The sequence below is a fragment of the Trichosurus vulpecula genome, chromosome 8, assembly GCF_011100635.1.
Source record: "Trichosurus vulpecula isolate mTriVul1 chromosome 8, mTriVul1.pri, whole genome shotgun sequence".
NCBI classification, from domain to species: domain Eukaryota; kingdom Metazoa; phylum Chordata; class Mammalia; order Diprotodontia; family Phalangeridae; genus Trichosurus; species Trichosurus vulpecula.
The window spans coordinates 31,985,944-32,001,846 of NC_050580.1; the positions used below are offsets into that span (position 1 = coordinate 31,985,944).

A 15,903-nucleotide genomic window follows, 5' to 3' on the forward strand; every position below is an offset into this window, starting at 1 on the left:
ACGCCGCACGTTGCAGGGGGCTGCTCCGGCTCCAATGCACTGCCCAGCGGCCGGAGTCCTCCCCAGGACCAGACGGAAGCCGCTGGGCACCCCGTAGGAGAGGCCATTAGGCAGGGGCTCCCCGCTGCCTCAACTTCCCTGGTCATGCTTTCCCTCCAGTCGCCTTTCAAAGGCTGTAGGCTGCACGCACACACGTTGCACGTGCCCAGTTACTGACACAGCGCACGCACGCACGCATTACAGTGCCCGCTTGGCGCGCAGCATACAGAACGCTGGACCTGGAGTCAAGAAGACCTGAGCTCGAAAGAGATCTCAGACACGAGCTTGCGACCCAAGGCAGGTCACTTAAGCTCTGCATCACTTCTGAGATAGCAAACGCCCCTTCCTCCTAGAGGGGAGACATTTGTAAAGCGCTATGAAAACCCTAAAGCGCTACATAAATGCTAGCCATCGTAATTTTGGGGTAGGGGAGCAGGACGGTGTTTTTGATTAGCACAGTGCCTGGCACACAGCAAGCCCTTAATAAATGCTTGTTGACTGACTGCATACAGGCATGCATAAGTAAAAATGGAAGCTCATTTGTATCTTAGCTGCCGCCCTGCCCGGTCTCCCTGGACCGAGCCTTTCCCACGGCTGACACCCAATGAGCGTGCGCAGAATAGAACCCGGTCCTGAGGCCCCTTCCTCCCAGCGCCCGGCGGGAAGTCACGTGGGGGGAAGGCCGGTCGGCTTGGGACGCCTCGGAACAGCTCGGGCCAAAGGAGCGGTGACGTCACAGCGTAGGGGCGCCCCCCCGCCCCGCCGCAGTCCCACTAGGGAAGATAGGGAGGGAGCGGAGACTCTCTGCGGGCGCAGCTGTGTCGCCATGGCGACGGTCGCCGGGGGGTGGGGCCTGCTGCGGAGGCTCCGCCCCCTCGCTCGGGCACCGCCCGCCATTGGCCGGCGTGCCCGCGCGGTCCCGCCCCTCGAGGTGTGCGCGGCGTGCGTGGTGCGGGCGGGGCCGGGCGCGAGGGGCAGTGGCCGGGCGGACGAGGCAGGCGTCATGGCGACCCCGGCGGCCTGGGCCTCGGCCTGCGAGAAGTTCCGGGCGTCGCTGTCTTTGTCGCAGGTGGAGTCTCAGAAGGACCCGGAGAACGACCCGTATAAGTCCAAGTACCGCGCCCGGGAGCTGCTGCAGGAGGTGAAGGCGCTGCTGGGTCCCGCGGCAGACGAGGACGAGGACGAGGAGGCCGGCGGGGGCGGGGGCGGGGGCGGCGGCCCGGGCGCGGACGAGGGGCCGGAGGCGGAGCGCGCTGGGCTGGGGGCCGGGGTCGAGCCCAGCGCGCGGGCCGTGCGCCTGGCCGCCGTGGAGCTGCAGCTGGGCCTCAATCACATCGACACGGAGGAGCTGGCGGCTGGCGAGGAGCACCTGCAGAACTGCCTGCGCCTGGTGCGCCGCAGCCGCCTCGAGCCCGCCGCCGTGTCCCTGCATCTGCAGGCCCAGGTGAGACCCGGGGGCTGGAGGAGGGGATCCCCGCTGTGACCCTGAGATTGCATGGGGAGAGGGGAGAGAGGGAAGACCCCCAGCTGTGACCCTGCGCCTGCATGGGGGGAGGGGAGAGAGGGAGGCTCCTCCCTAGAGTCTGGTGGTGGAGGGGAGAGGGTGCCCTGGAGGCCAGACACACCCCCACCCCCTCCATACCCGCTGGGCCTTCATGTCTTGTAACATCCAGGGAGGGGTAGGGAGTGTAAAGAGAGAGATACCCCATCTTGTACTTTTTTATTGTTTAGATTTTTCAGTACTGACTCTTTATGTGACCGCATTTGGGGTTTTCTTGGCAGACATACTGGACTGGTTTGCCGAGTTTCCTTCTCCAGCTCATTTTACAGATGAGAAAACTTGAGAAAAATGGGGTTAAGTGACTTGTCCAGGGTCACCCAGCTAGTAAGTGCCTGAGGCTAAATTTGAACTCAGATTTTTGCACTCCAGGCCTGGTGCTCTAACCGATGGACCACCACCACCTAGCTGACCTACCGCACCCCCACTCCCGATTCCTAGAGGAAATGAGTACATCCAGGAGCCAGGCTTGAAGGGACCTCAGGAGCCATCCAGTCCAACCCCCTCATTTTACAGAGAAGGAAACTAAGGCCCAGGGAGGTAACATGACTTAGGATCTTAGATCTAGAAGAGACCTGAGGGACCGACCAGGTGACACAATTCTGATTCAGAGGAGAGAAGATTGCCCAAAGTGACAGGTGGGACTTCTGGTTACCCATGTCGCAGCTGTTCCAGTCAGGAGACATGAAGACCCCGCTCTTTGCCATCCCCAGGACCTTGGCCACAGAGTGGGGATTAAGCCAGACAAGCAGCCACCCTGGGTGGGACCTGTGAGTGCAGCTAGAGACAGTATTGCTGTTCATTTTCTAATGTATCCTTTCCATTCCCTCCATTAGTGCTTTTTAAAAATCCTCTCCCAAGTGAAGGAACTAGGCCAGTGGTTCTTAATCTGAGGACTGTGAACTTTAAGAAATTTTTTTTGACAATTATATTTCAGTATAATTGGTTTTTTCTACAGTCCTTTGTCTTTGATTTTATGCATTTAATAACTTCATTTTGAGAGGAGAATCATGACACAAAGGAAGGTTAAGACTCAGTGATTTCTAGGCTCCCTCTCGGGTTGACATTCTCTATTTTAAAAGCCTTGGTGCCCTGACCCTGGGAGTTCTACAGACCCTGTTGTTCCTTGTTCTCAGAGGCCTGGCCACCCTGACATTCTTTGTTCCTCTTAGTCCCATACTTGGACCACACGCTTCATTGTTGCATGGAGTTGACTTGGGTCAGAGTTCAAAAGTTCTTGAAGTGACCTTCAAAACAGTTGACTTTAAAAGTTTCTTCTTTGGATAACCTTTAAGGTTTCTTCTAGCTGTCAATCCTAGAATGTTTTAATGTTGGCAGTTGTATGCAGTGAAAAATGCAAGGAAGAGGGGCACACTTTAAAAATTATTGTCAAAGTCCCTGATTCCTCATGAGGCCTGGTGGCAAAGTCTGATGCACAGTCAGTTGGGGGAGGGTGTGTTACCAGAGGGTTGACAACTTGATGTGAACTGTTTTGGCTACTTATCTTCTCTTCCCCATCCCCCATCCCCCTTCCCCAGCACCTTCAAGGACAATACCACCCTTAGGCTTATGACCTGGGATTCATCCTGGATTCCTCCTGATTTCCTTTAAATCCCAACTAAAAACCAATCTTCTATAGGAAGCCTTTTCCAAAACTTCTTAATTGGAATGCCTTCCCTTGGTTAATTAGTTTATTCTATGTATAGATTGTTTGTACATATTTATTTGAATATTGTCTCCTTATTACATGATGAGTTCCTTGCTTTTTTTTTTTTTTTTTTGGCATACTCAGCACTTAGCATAGTGCCTGGCACAGAGTTGGCCCTTCATAGATTTTGATTGACTGACTAAAGTCTCAAAGCTCCAGTGGACAAATAAAACAGTCTTGCCAGTGGCTCAAGAGATGTCTTGTTTCATTTGGAAACTTTAGGTGAATCCTCGGTAAGAATCCTTGGGGTTCCTGCCTCTGACAACAAATCATTGCTGACATTCAGGGCTCTACCTCATTAGTTTCTAACTTGTTTTTCTTTTTCCAACCGTATCTTCCACTCTTCTTATAATAGACCCTTCTTACAACTACAAGATCAATCTGTTCCTTCATTGCCAGTGCTCATTATTCATTTCTGGAATGGCCCTCCCATTACATAATGTCAGAGTTAGAGGGGGTCCTGCTCTGCACATCTGGGTCCTGACTGTCCTTTATGTCCTTTGTATGTTGTACCTCTTGGGGAAGCCTTCCTGGCCCATCCTCTGGACTCTTGGTGTGGTGGTTCATGCAGTCCTTTCACTTGTAGAATTTATTGTCTAATATGGTTTAAAATAGAGTAGGACAAGTCTTGGCTGTGGTAGTGTGGGTCTGGAACACTGGAGAAGTCAGGATTTGAAAGGCATTGGCCATTTACAACCTTGTTCCTTTGGAACTAACTGATGTCTTGAGGATTGTGGCCACCTCTTGAGTCTGTGCCCTGGGTTAGTGGTGTGGGGCAGTGACAGCGTCTGAAGCCTCGGTGCTGTGTTGGCAGACACATCTTGCCTGCTTTGTACTCGAATGCCTGTAGCAGATTTTCAAACAGAGCACAAATCGTCCTGCTGCTACAGCAGTTCCAAAACACTTTCTGGACATCAGGGGAGTTAGAATCCACTTGAGGAAACATGACATCTACAACCTACCAGGTAGAATGTGGTAAGAAGGCATATTTGTCAGGGTTTACTGCTGGGCCTCTTTGGAGCATTAGACTAGAAGTGACTCGAGGGTTTCACCTCCTCCTCTCCTCCAGGTTTGACCACTCTTAAAGTGACACAAGAGACAGTGTGGTGTAGCAGAAAGGCCCTGGGTGTTCTGGCTCCTCCACTTCCTGCCTGTCTGACCCTAGGAAAGTGACTTTGGTCCTTTTGGGCCTTCATTTGCTCATCTGTAAAATGAGGCCTGATTAGGTGACCTCAAAAGTTCCTTCCAGCTTTGCATGCTGGAATCTAAGAGATTCCACAGACCTCGTGGAAGCAGCAACTTTGCTGCTTCATCTTTCCAGGCATGAGTTGTCAATTTCAGAGTCGTCCAGCACTGGTGCAGTTGACGGGTGTATTTTCAAATGCCATGTAAGTGACTTTAAGTACAAATGTGCAACGTTTTCTCTGAATCGTAATTCATGTCTCTTTTCAACGTAGAATAATCTGGGTATCCTGTGGTCTGAGAGAGACGAAATTGAGACCGCGCAGAGTTACCTGGAGTCTGCAGAAGCACTGTACAATCAGTATATGAAAGAGGTATGGGAAGCTTTCAGGCATCACTTTTGACCTGTGAGCTAGTCAGAAACTGATAGGAAAAAAATGTTCTGGTGAGACTTCAGGAGATCCCCGGAGCCTCGCTAATTAGCTGCTGTGAATGTCGTGCCATGGATTAGCTAATGAATGACATTGCAGTTTTACAATGTGTCTTCCTGATATTTTAGTAAGTACACCCCCTTCAACAGGATTGGAGGGTGATGGATTATGTCTGCAACAGGAATTTATATGATGGCGGGATTCTCTGCTGTTACTGTTAGCCCCACTAATGATCTAAAAATTCTGAATTGTTTTTTTCAGCCTTACATTAAGAATTTTTGTGCTTACAGAGAGCAAATTAACGTGTATTGTATTATCAGAAACCTTTAGGACGTCACAGTTTCAGAAAGCTTGTAAACAACTGCATTAAGGTGAATTTTAATTAATCTTTTTGAGAATTTGGGGGCATAGCGTAAATAATTGGAGAACTATTTCTCAGAACCAAGGATAGAAATCCCTCCTTTATTTTCATCATTATTTTCAAATTCAAGTTTTAGAAAATATGTATAACTTCAGTTTGAGTTTACATTTGTATTGTTTGTAGTGGTTTTGTAGATACTTGTATTATTCAGTTATTGATGTTGTGAATGAACACTGAACACATTTCATACTAGTGATAGCAAAAAAAAATCATAATTTCATTATTTTTGTGTTGTTTTTTTTTTAAATAAGAGTACACACAAGAATCACACGTTTCTTAAAAAAGTTGAGGTGACATAGTGCAGAGACCTGCACCTTGATCAGGATACTTGAGATGCTAACTAGTTATATGCCTTTGAGCACATTCTGTGACTTCTTTCTTCATCTGTGAAATGGCAGCACTGCTCTCTGTTTATCTCATCGGGTCATTGTAAGCAGCAGATCCAAGACCCTGAATGTGAGTAGGTATTGAAGAGTGTCCTTTACAAATGAAAGGAGATTTCCTGACTGCTCTTAGGAGGGATTCGAAGATAGATCTCTCACACAAGTGAAATCACAGATCACATAACAATCGGCATGGAATTGGTCAGTCCAAGGCACTGATTTTTAAGGTGCTACAAAAGCTTTGTAATCTAAAGGACGAGCTGTGTAACATGGAATTATAGTAAAAAAAAAAAACCCTCTTGGTAAGAAGGAATGGTTGAAAGTCAAAGCTGTAAATGGAATTCAAATGACATTCCCCCCCCGCCCCCCCCCACCCCCAGTTCGGTTGTACCTCTTGAGGAAGGCAAAAAACCCCAGCAAAATGCTTAATAATGGCTTCATGCACATAAACTAAGGAATCTTCTACAATGTTAAATGTCAGGACTCTATTTACATGTATAGAGAAAAACATTTAAATAGAGTTTAGTATTTCCTTATGTCACTGAATTTATGTGGGAACATGACTATACATTGTAAAGTCTTGTTTTTCACTTATGTCGTGTTGGTAGGAAAACAGGGAACCAGTTAATGAGAGTGGTGAGGGAAAGGCTGCTTTGACTTTTCTGGGGAGGGGGGTGTTTTTGCAAAAGATAGACATGACATAGGTTATTGTGTTTGTGTATGTCCCCATCAACGAGGCAGGTCTTATGCATATTAAATAGTTTTCTGAATTGTTGACAGAGCTGTCGAATAGTGCTGCCACAGCAGCGCCTTTGTTCGGGCCTCTGGAGACTGACTTGTCCATTGTGACCTGCCTTAGCAATGCTTTCCTGCTTCAGAGGCTTCAGTCAGCATAGGAGCTGAATTAGAAATCTGTTCAGAGCTCCCATCAGCAGGATAGGCTTCTTTCAGAAAAGGGTAGGGTTACTGCTTGGAGCTGGCAGGTTAATCCAGTTTAAGGTGCATCAGTGATGGCTGTGTACTAGCAAAAGCAAAGTTGGACAAAATAAAGATGAAACACTCTGTTGTTGGGGGATGTAATGAACAGGGTCATCCCAAGGAGGGAATCTTAGAGTGAAAAACCCTTTTTATTCTGGAAAGGGGGATATACGTTTGCCCCTTATTGGAGGAGAAGCTGAGAATGACTGAGTAATTGGACTTAATTTTTCCTAATTGTCAGTTTTAAATGGTATTGCCATGTAAGGTCTTGTCCATCAGTTGTTTCCACTTCTGAATGTGTGAGAAAGAGCCGGAGTCGGGGATTTGCTCACTGGAATCATTGCCGCACTCATTCCTAAGCTGTGACTTGGGGAGCCTGGCTAGCCCAGGCAGTGAAGATGTTCTGTGATGGTTTCTAAGCAGGGGCAGACTTTGAGGGGTTTGGAAACAAAGCCCTGGACACAGTAGTGTTTCCTCTTCTCATAGACTTTGGTTTGAGTAAAATTGCGTGAGATGTTCTTGTGGGTTTCATAGCGTTATGGTCTTGACTGAAGAGAACCTAAGACTTTGGGGTTTCTCTTTTTCACCAGAAGAGGGAGCTTGCTATTCACAAAGAGTCTCCTCTTCTAGATTGGGAACCCTCCTCTTGATCCCAATGAGCACTTTTTGGCTGAGGAAGAGAAGCTTACAGAGCAGGAGAGATCCAGAAGGTGGGTGTTCAGGGGTCCCAAGTGACCTTTCAGGGAAGCTCAGCAAGCCATGTGCTTCAGTGTGGACAAGCGATTCATTTTGTGTTGGGCCCTAGAGGTGACTGGCGGGGGGGGGGGGGGGGGGGGGGGGGGGGGTGGGGGGGTGGGGGGGTGGGGTCAGGTGGTTCCAGACATGGGTACCTCCCGGGTGGAGCGAATTTCTTGTTGTTGAAGGTTTTTAAGTGGAAATGCTTGGTATCCCTCTTATCAGTGATGTCACAGGTGGAATTCCTGCTTTGGGCAGAGTTTGGACTAGGGTTCCTTTGTACCGTTGCAGTTCTGTGATTCTCTGTTCATGGCCTTTTGTCATCACAGATTTGAGAAGGCGTATACTCATACCTTGTATTACTTGGCTCAAGTCTATCAACATTTGGAAATGATCGAGAAGGCCGCTCAGTATTGCCACACCACCCTTAAACGCCAACTGGAATATAGTGGCTATCACCCTGTAGAGTGGGCAATCAATGCTGCCACCTTATCCCAATATTACATCAATAAGGTAAGCCTTTGCCAGAAGGCTTAGCACAGTGGGTGCTCTGGGTGGTCTTGACATGGGGTCCTGAGGAAAGAAACCAGGGCTCTGTTTTCTTTCTTGTGCCTTTAGTAAGAATTCCTGATGGGGACCACGCCATGAGTCTAGCCTGGGCCTCTTCCTGGCCAAGGCGTAAAGCAGGGAGCTGGGCTCGGGGAATGTTAGGGCTTGGTTATTTCCTTGATCTTCCAGGCCTGGATGGAAAGGGGCCCCTCAGCATACTGTGACCTTGTATCATCTATGATGCCTGGTGGGGAGGGACAGAGCATTACATTTTTGAGAACCAAAGTTCAAATGCTACTCCTGCCACCTACTGTGTCGCCTTGGACAATTCCCTTTCTCCTCTCTGCCTCTCAGTTTCCTTATTGGTAAAATTGAGGTGTTGGACTAGATAGTCTGTAAGATTCTTTGTCACTACTCTGTTATCCTTTGATAAGTCACTTGAGTAAAGATCATTTTCTAAAGTTTGGTTTAGTGAAATATTAAATTGAGTTTTTATCTTGATTGCAGAAATAGCTTTATCTGTGAATTTATGGGTGCTCTTTAGGAAACTAATCTTATAACAACTATCGTCTGAATTTCAAAAGGAAGTTGATAAATAGTGTAATATTTTTCGGTTATTTTGAGAATTAGCTTCTCTCTGATAATTTTTACAACTAGAAGAAATGATCTCAGCTTATCTCCAATTCACTGTATTTGTGAAGTTTCTCTTTTGGACTCACTCATAGCTGGCTTCATTTGCCAGGTCATGGAGTCCTTGGGAGTCTTAAATACTGCCTCCCACATAAGTTACTATGCCCAGGACCACAGGTCCTTTGGTACATTAGCTTAGTGTTCTAAGCCTCTGCATGTGTCCCAAACTGCCTCCTTCACAGATTTTTAACCCAACCTCTGACACTTACTGTGTGACCATGGGCAAGACACTTAGTTCAGAGCCTCAGTTTCCAGCTCTAAGACTTTTGGGACATTGTATTTAATACTGAAGATCAAATCCAGATTAATATCTCCCTACATCGGCTACCCTTGAGCTTCCTCTTGAAAATCCATTATTGTAGAATAAAGTAGCTCTTGTTTTATAAAGGGTGTGGGGAGTTGGTTATGTCACCCGCTGGTGTCAGCTTAGCTGTGGAGGGCAGGTGTGGCTGCCCTGGTGTCATGCTTACCAGCAGAAGCTGTCACATGTCATTCAGAGACTTGCTGTGCTCCTCTGGCCAGCATGTCACTGTGGAGAATTCCTTGGTAATCTTGAGGTAGTTAAAACTAGTTTTCTAGTTACAGTGTCTGTTTTTGAATTACAAATTCTTGAATTCTGTTACTAAGATCATTTCTTTTTCCAGACTTGGGTAGTGGCCTTTCAGAGCCGTGTGAGATACATCTCTGTTTGAAACCCCGCTAGATAGAGATCCTCCTGGCCTCTCTGATGGTTAGAGGAGGGAAGTACTTGGCTATCAGAGTGTACCTCTTTGTATGTTAAGAGCAGGGGGTTTAGTTTTAAAATTTAGCTCACTTTTCCCTTTATCTAGTCTAGAAGGGCAGGTCTGGATTAACCTTTTAGTAATTTAGACTAAAGGACTTAATGGAGGAAGGATTAGTTTGGATAAAGGTTAATAATATCTCTTATCCACTCACTGTTAGCACAAGGAGAGCTCCTTTTTTTCCCATGCTCTTATGCCCTCAAATTATTATTAAGTTGGATGCTGCTTTGTTCTTTAATCTTTCAGAGAGTGGCATGGGATTTAGGAACCCCCAAAATCTAAGACACAGCCATGAGATGCTTTTTCCAGGGCTCTGGACAGATTTCCTCATAGGGAAGCCAAATGCAGGTGGAGGGAGGGGCTAGGCAGCTGCTTAGCCCCATACCCCTCTCCAGTCCCGTCCCCCGTCCCCGTCATCCCCCCCCCCCCCCCCACCCGCCCGCTTAGAGGTCTGTGGCCTCTGCACCAAAGCTTCTTGATCATTTTTGTGTTCCGGGCTCTTTTGACAGTTGGATGAAGCCTGTGGGGCCCCCCCCCCCGCCTCCCCCATCAGAATCATCGTTTTAAATGCATAAAATAAAATGCGTAGGAATACAAAGGAAGCCAATTATCTTGAATTATGGTATGGTATGAAAATATTTTCCCTCCAGTTTAAAAAGCCCTCCTCTAGATTGTATTCTCAATCATGTTTAGCAGACTATACTGGAATTTTTTCATGAGGTTGTTTACCCAGGCAAACAAATGAGAGATTGTAACATGTGAATGTATCTTGTGTGCTGAAAAAGAGGCTTTTTTGGTGGGATTTTTTTGTAGATTTTATTGCTCTAGCTATATTTAAAGATTGCATGTTCTTTTGGTAGTTGCCAGTCTAGAAATTCAAATCTCATTTCACTGTTGCTTGCTTTTCTCATAGCAATGTTTTATGGAGTCCAGGCATTGTTTATCAGCTGCAAGTGTCGTCTTTAGCCAGGCCGAACAGACTGCATCGACAGAAGACAGTGAGTGTGGGTATTTTTATATTACATGGTTTTCGAAAGTGTTTCCTTAACTGTGATGAAGATAACATATCAGAAATCAGGGTATGTTTGTCAGTTGGCAGTTGCAATAATATGTTGATCAGGTTTTTTGTGTAGTAGTAGTGTCCCTTGAGTCGCTTCTAAACTGAAATCCTTAAGTTTGGAAGTAAGATCCTTTTTCTCACCTATCTAGTAAATATTCAGACTTGGAGAACATGCTTGTGCTTTTGCCAGTGACCTACGAGCTTCCTTTCCCCTGCTCTGTATGTTTCTTGCATTTACTATTTGCATGTTCTCTCCCCAATTAGAATGGGAACTTGTGGAGGGCCAGGACTGTGTTTTTGCCTTTCTTTTTATGCCTCGTGATTATTAGCACAGTTCAAAGTGCTCAATTACTATGTATGGATTGAGAAGTTCGGTAACTTGTTTGTGATCACACAGCCAGTGTGGGTCAGAAGTGGGATGTAAACCCAAGTCTTTCTGACTCTGAGGCCAGAATTCCTGTACACTATATATAGCTCCTGACATTTAATTATACCAAATTGCTTCTGTAGCAGAAAAGACTAAGCTTTTTATAAAGTCAAGCAAGAGTTACTCCTTAGATGATTCTAAAGTATTTTGAGAAAATCAGCACTGGGCAAGAATTAAGAGATCTTAATCACAAAAAAGTCTGGTGTAGTTTTTGAGTCTCTTCCATAGAAAGAACTGGGGATGTTTAACTGTTAGAGGAGAAGCTCAGGGGTGGGGAGGCGTGATCGTTGTCTTCTAGGATTTAAAGGACTGTTACATGGAGTAGGGATTAGGCCTTGGCCAAAGACTGCTTGTCCTCAGAGGACACTAGAAACAGTGGTTGGAAGTTAAAAAAACCAGGCAAATTTAGACCTAATCTCAAGAAAAACTCCCTAATAGTGGACTGTTCAAGAGCGGAATGGACTCCTTCAGGAGATTGTGGCCTAGTTCTTGTGCTAAAGCTGAGTGACCATATGCATGTCCTGTGAGGGTTCCTTTTCATTATGGACTCTATAGGCCAACTCTGGGATCCTCAGACTGGGCTTTTCTAGGTCTTCCGAGGACATTCATTGAATGTCAGTTTTGTAATAGACACAGATGGTTGAATTGGGATATGTAAAAGGATGTAAAAACTATTTTGTTTCTAAGAATGAAGTTATCAAAAAGCACAAATCTAGAGAAGAGAAAATTACACACCTTTATTCTACCCTGGGCATGGGTCAGATTATTACTTCATTAGTTTTCATCGGTTTCATCTTTACAGAACCCTTTGCCTCCATTGCTACTAGGCCCAAGGTTAAGAGTAAGAATGTCATAATCACTTTACCACCAAACACATGATCTCATCCTAAAAGTGTTTCTCTGTTGAAATTTTTACTAGTTCATTGAATTCATAGTGATAGGATCCAATTTTTTGGTACCTGGTTAAAAGAAAATATGCTAGTTTGTAGGGTATTGACTGTTAAAAATTCCTTTCTGACCTTTGCACAAAAAGAAATTCTAATTACAAATAGGGACAAGTTACAGATTCGGAAGAGGTGGAGGTACCTTTAATAGACAAAATAGTTGGGATGCTTTTCTTTCACAGTTTTAACAACCTCCACTGGATGTAGTGAGGATTGATCTTTTTTTTTGGAAGGCTAAAAAAGGTAGTTTGAGATGCCTGATTAAAATTCTTAATGCATAGCACTTTGAAAGTCAGCTACCCTGTGAATTTAAAGATGCCTTGTATCGTGTGTCTTATCAGCTGAAACAGAACAAGACCAACAAGATCTTCGTCAAAGAAAAGCAGAAATTGCCAGATGCTGGATCAAGTACTGCTTGAATCTCCTGCAGAATGCACAGGCCTCTCTGGAGGTAGGACTGACAAAAAGAGCTGCTTTTGTGTTTAAGGGTGCAGAGCCTCTTAAATAAGATCTGTAATCACCTAAGAGTTTGGCCAGGTGACCCACCCAGGGTGAGCCAAGTGCTTATTGGACAGACATGGGCAGCCCAGAGATCTGTGTCTTGGCCTTGAATAGATGCTGTGACTAGACAGTGAGTAGGGTCCAGAATTGAAAAGGAGAAAAAGAGCAGGCTCTGTTGCGTTTGGGAAATAATCCAGTGCTTTCCATGATTCCCCAGCATCTCCCCAAAGGTAAGGTTTCTAGTGACAGAGTTTGGCAGTAAGTAATGGAAGACAGTAATGGTCCCTGCTTTGTGAGAACCTAACCTGTGACAGACATTCAAGTGAACAAGAATTTAATGTGCCAGGCTCGAGCTCTGGGGGACAAATAGAAACAAAGAGACAGGCTCTGCCCTCGGGCTATGAGCCCCTCAAAGGGAGCTGAGCAGGTCAGGGGGCTGAGGTGGAGAGGGGCCCAAAGAGGAAGCAAAAAAGAAGAGAATCTGCGGAAGCTCCAGGAGGCAACGACTAGTTAGAATGTGGATGAATACAGTGAAGAACAGAATAAAAATGTTAAGCCAAGAGAACCTCTGGACACTTGATATAATGTATACAGCAGAGGTGAACTTTGGAGTGAGGCTTATTTGGACTGGACAGTGGTTCTTGGAGCCCCGTGTCTGCCCAGGTGGGGCCAGAGGACACTGACTTCAATCCAGGGAGACTTTATTGAGGAGAAAGGACTGCAAGATCCATTTGAGAGATATGGTTGGGTGAACTAGTGAGGGGAAGGTGTTCAGAAAGAATTGAAAGGGTTTTTAGTCTCTTGAATTTTAAATGGAGCCTTGCTCATTGGTCTGCATGTCCTGGAGGAGAGCATCAGTATCCAGCCTGTGCTGGTAAGGTTGGCTTTGTTGATGTGTGAAGGAACACCACATGCTCCTCAGCCATTATCATGTCACTTGGCTTTTCCACTCCTGAAAGCCATGTCTTGGCCAGATTAAGGCAGTGAATATTTTGGGTGCCTTGACCTGCCTGCTCAGTTACTTAATTGGGCTTATTATACTAGGCCTTTTGGGGGGGGGGGGAGGGATAGCTTTAAAATTTTCACTGTTCCTTACCAGCTTCAGTTTTCTTTACCCTCCTCTCATCCAAGGATTGCAGGAATAAGGGCTGGAGGGGACTTTAGAAATCAACCATTCCAACCCACTTATTCTATAGAAAAAGAAACTGAGGCCCAGGGGAAAAAGTGTCACCCTAGCTCTGGATGTTTAGTCAACTTTATCCTCTTTTTCTTCCCATATTAGAGAAGATCATTTTATATTTCTGCAATATTTTTTGTAAATAGTCATACCGTATACACAGTAATTATAGTATCCCTCCTCAGAAGGAGATGAATGAAGGAAATAGGAGCTATATAACAGGTAGGTGAATCTTTAGAGAATGACCTAGAGGATAGATCATATTGTCCAAGAAGCTTCTTTACTTTTTTCCCTTTGTTTAATTAAATACTTTGCCTCTGCTTGACTTCTTAACATCGTCAAGGGCAGGGGTGGGGAACCTGAGGCCTGGAGGCCACATGTGGCCTCTAGTCCTCAAGTTTCGCCCTTAGACTGAATCCAAACTTCACAGAACAAACCCCCTTAATAAAAGGATTTGTTCTGTGAAACTTGGACTCAGTCAAAAGCCACACCCAAAGACCTAGAAGGCCACGTGTGGCCTCAGGCCGCGGGTTTCCCGTCCCTGTTCTAGGGGAAAGTTTTACATCTTTTGTGTTAGTGGTTGGGGAGTGTAAGGAAAAAAAAGATTCACATTGTTAGAGATGATAGCAGATGAGGGTCCTACCTTTTGTGCTTTTCTTCCCTTTCAGGACAACATAGGAGAGCTCGACCTCGATAAACAGTCTGAACTTAAAGCTCAGAGGAAAAGAGAGGAGGATGAGAAGGAGAACGGCAGGAAGAAGGTGGTGCTCTTTGGCACTAGTGATGTGTGTGACGCCATCTTGGCCATGGAAGAGAAAGTGGCCTGCGTGCCCCCGTTGGACTTTAGGGAAGCCAGGGAGGTGTTTTTAGTGGGCCAGAACTATGTCTTTGAGGCGAAAGAGTACTTCCAGGTTGATGGGTACATCACTGACCATATCGAAATTGTCCAAGACCACAGTTCTCTGTTTAAGGTGCTTGCATTCTTTGAAGAGGATTATGAGAGGCGTTGCAAGATGCACAAGCGGAGAATAGACATGCTAGAGCCCCTCACTGTAGACCTAAATCCACAGTATTATCTGTTGATCAACCGGCAGCTCCAGTTTGAGCTCGCCCACACCTACTATGAGATGATGGACTTAAAGGTGGCCATCGCCAACAGGCTAGAGGAGCTCGATTCCCACACGATAAAGAAAATCAATTCCCTGGCCCAGTCAGCCATCAAGTACTACGAACTCTTCCTAGACTCCCTTAAGGACCCCAATAAGGTGTTTCCAGAGCAGCTCGGGGAAGACGTTCTCCGCCCTGCTCTGGTAGCCAAGTTCCACATTGCTCGGCTCTATGGCAAACTCATCACTTCTGATGGTAGGAAGGAGCTAGACAACATGCAGGCCTCCTTGGAATACTACACGTTCTTGGTCGACTACTGTGAGAGGTACCCCGAGGCTGTGCATGCTGTAGAGACTGAGCTAGAGCTCAGTAAAGAGATGGCCGGGCTGCTTCCAGCCAAGATGGAGAGGCTGCGAGCCAAGCTGAGCCCTTTTACTTAAATCCTTGTCCTGCCCATCCTGGAATGTGCAATAGAGCAGTGTCCTTGTTAGCCCCAGGCCCGTCTGCAGGTCCTTGCCTCTAGTGAGCAGAGAAGCGCAGCTAGTGCTCCAGGCAGGGCTCTCCTCCATTCACTTGGCAGTAAAACCATTTCATGATTCTCTTTTGATTGTGTACATTTCTTTGGTAAACTTGTGGTTGGTGTTTTAGATGGCTTGTTTCCTAGCTTTCCTGCCTTATCTTCTTCCACCACAAGATCCACTTTCTAAATGTGAGTTAACTTACAGAATAGTACTCACAGGATGACTCAAAGGAAGATTCTGGCTGATGTGGCTGGTGGACAAAAGTTCCTGTATTTTTTAAAAGAAATACAGTTTTCTAGGAAAAAAAACCCATGAGCTTCCTGCAGTTCCTCCTTCTGGAATCCTAACTCCCCAAAGACATGTTTACCCATTACAATTTTATGATAACTAACCTGTAATTTATTTTGTATGTTGTAAAATTCTTTGTCTATACTATAGGAAAAAATTACTAGGGATGTAATAAACAGACTTGCTTCACTAACAGTATTCATTTAGTTACTTTTTGTCGTCTTCATCGCTCCGGTCTGTTTCCAGTCCTGTAGTTAACACTGTTATTTCAAACTAGAGATGTATAACTTGTGAAAAAATCCAGAGAGTCATCACATTGAGACCCCCAGAGAAGCCCTGATGCCTTGTCATGGCCAGAGGTGACTGGAGCTGTGTCTGCAAAGTACAAGCTCCAGCAGGTGTTGCCAGACTGCAGGCAATTT

The 15,903-nt window shown here is 45.8% G+C and overlaps 1 protein-coding gene across 2 annotated transcripts; it reads left to right on the top strand.

The window, feature by feature from the left end:
- Nucleotides 1–1,024: 1,024 nt before the first annotated feature.
- On the top strand, nt 1,025–15,679 carry LOC118829999 (kinesin family binding protein). Of its 2 annotated transcripts, none has more exons than XM_036736861.1 (7): nt 1,025–1,483; nt 4,763–4,861; nt 7,331–7,410; nt 7,765–7,948; nt 10,370–10,460; nt 12,229–12,338; nt 14,234–15,679. In XM_036736861.1, exons 1-7 carry the CDS (start codon nt 1,043–1,045, stop codon nt 15,110–15,112), a joined length of 1,884 nt encoding a protein of 627 aa, XP_036592756.1. In that variant the 5' UTR covers nt 1,025–1,042; the 3' UTR covers nt 15,113–15,679. The 2 variants fall into 2 exon arrangements, with proteins under 2 accessions (XP_036592756.1, XP_036592757.1); XM_036736862.1 differs by having other exon boundaries at nt 10,370–10,454.
- Nucleotides 15,680–15,903: the final 224 nt, after the last annotated feature.

Excerpts from the sequence above, each read along its gene's own strand:
- LOC118829999 (XM_036736861.1), top strand. The coding sequence starts at position 1,043 with ATGGCGACCCCGGCGGCCTGGGCCTCGGCCTGCGAGAAGTTCCGGGCG. Across the intron at positions 4,862-7,330 it reads ACAATCAGTATATGAAAGAG|ATTGGGAACCCTCCTCTTGA; the intron begins GTATGGGAAGCT and ends CTCCTCTTCTAG. Across the intron at positions 12,339-14,233 it reads ATGCACAGGCCTCTCTGGAG|GACAACATAGGAGAGCTCGA; the intron begins GTAGGACTGACA and ends CTTCCCTTTCAG.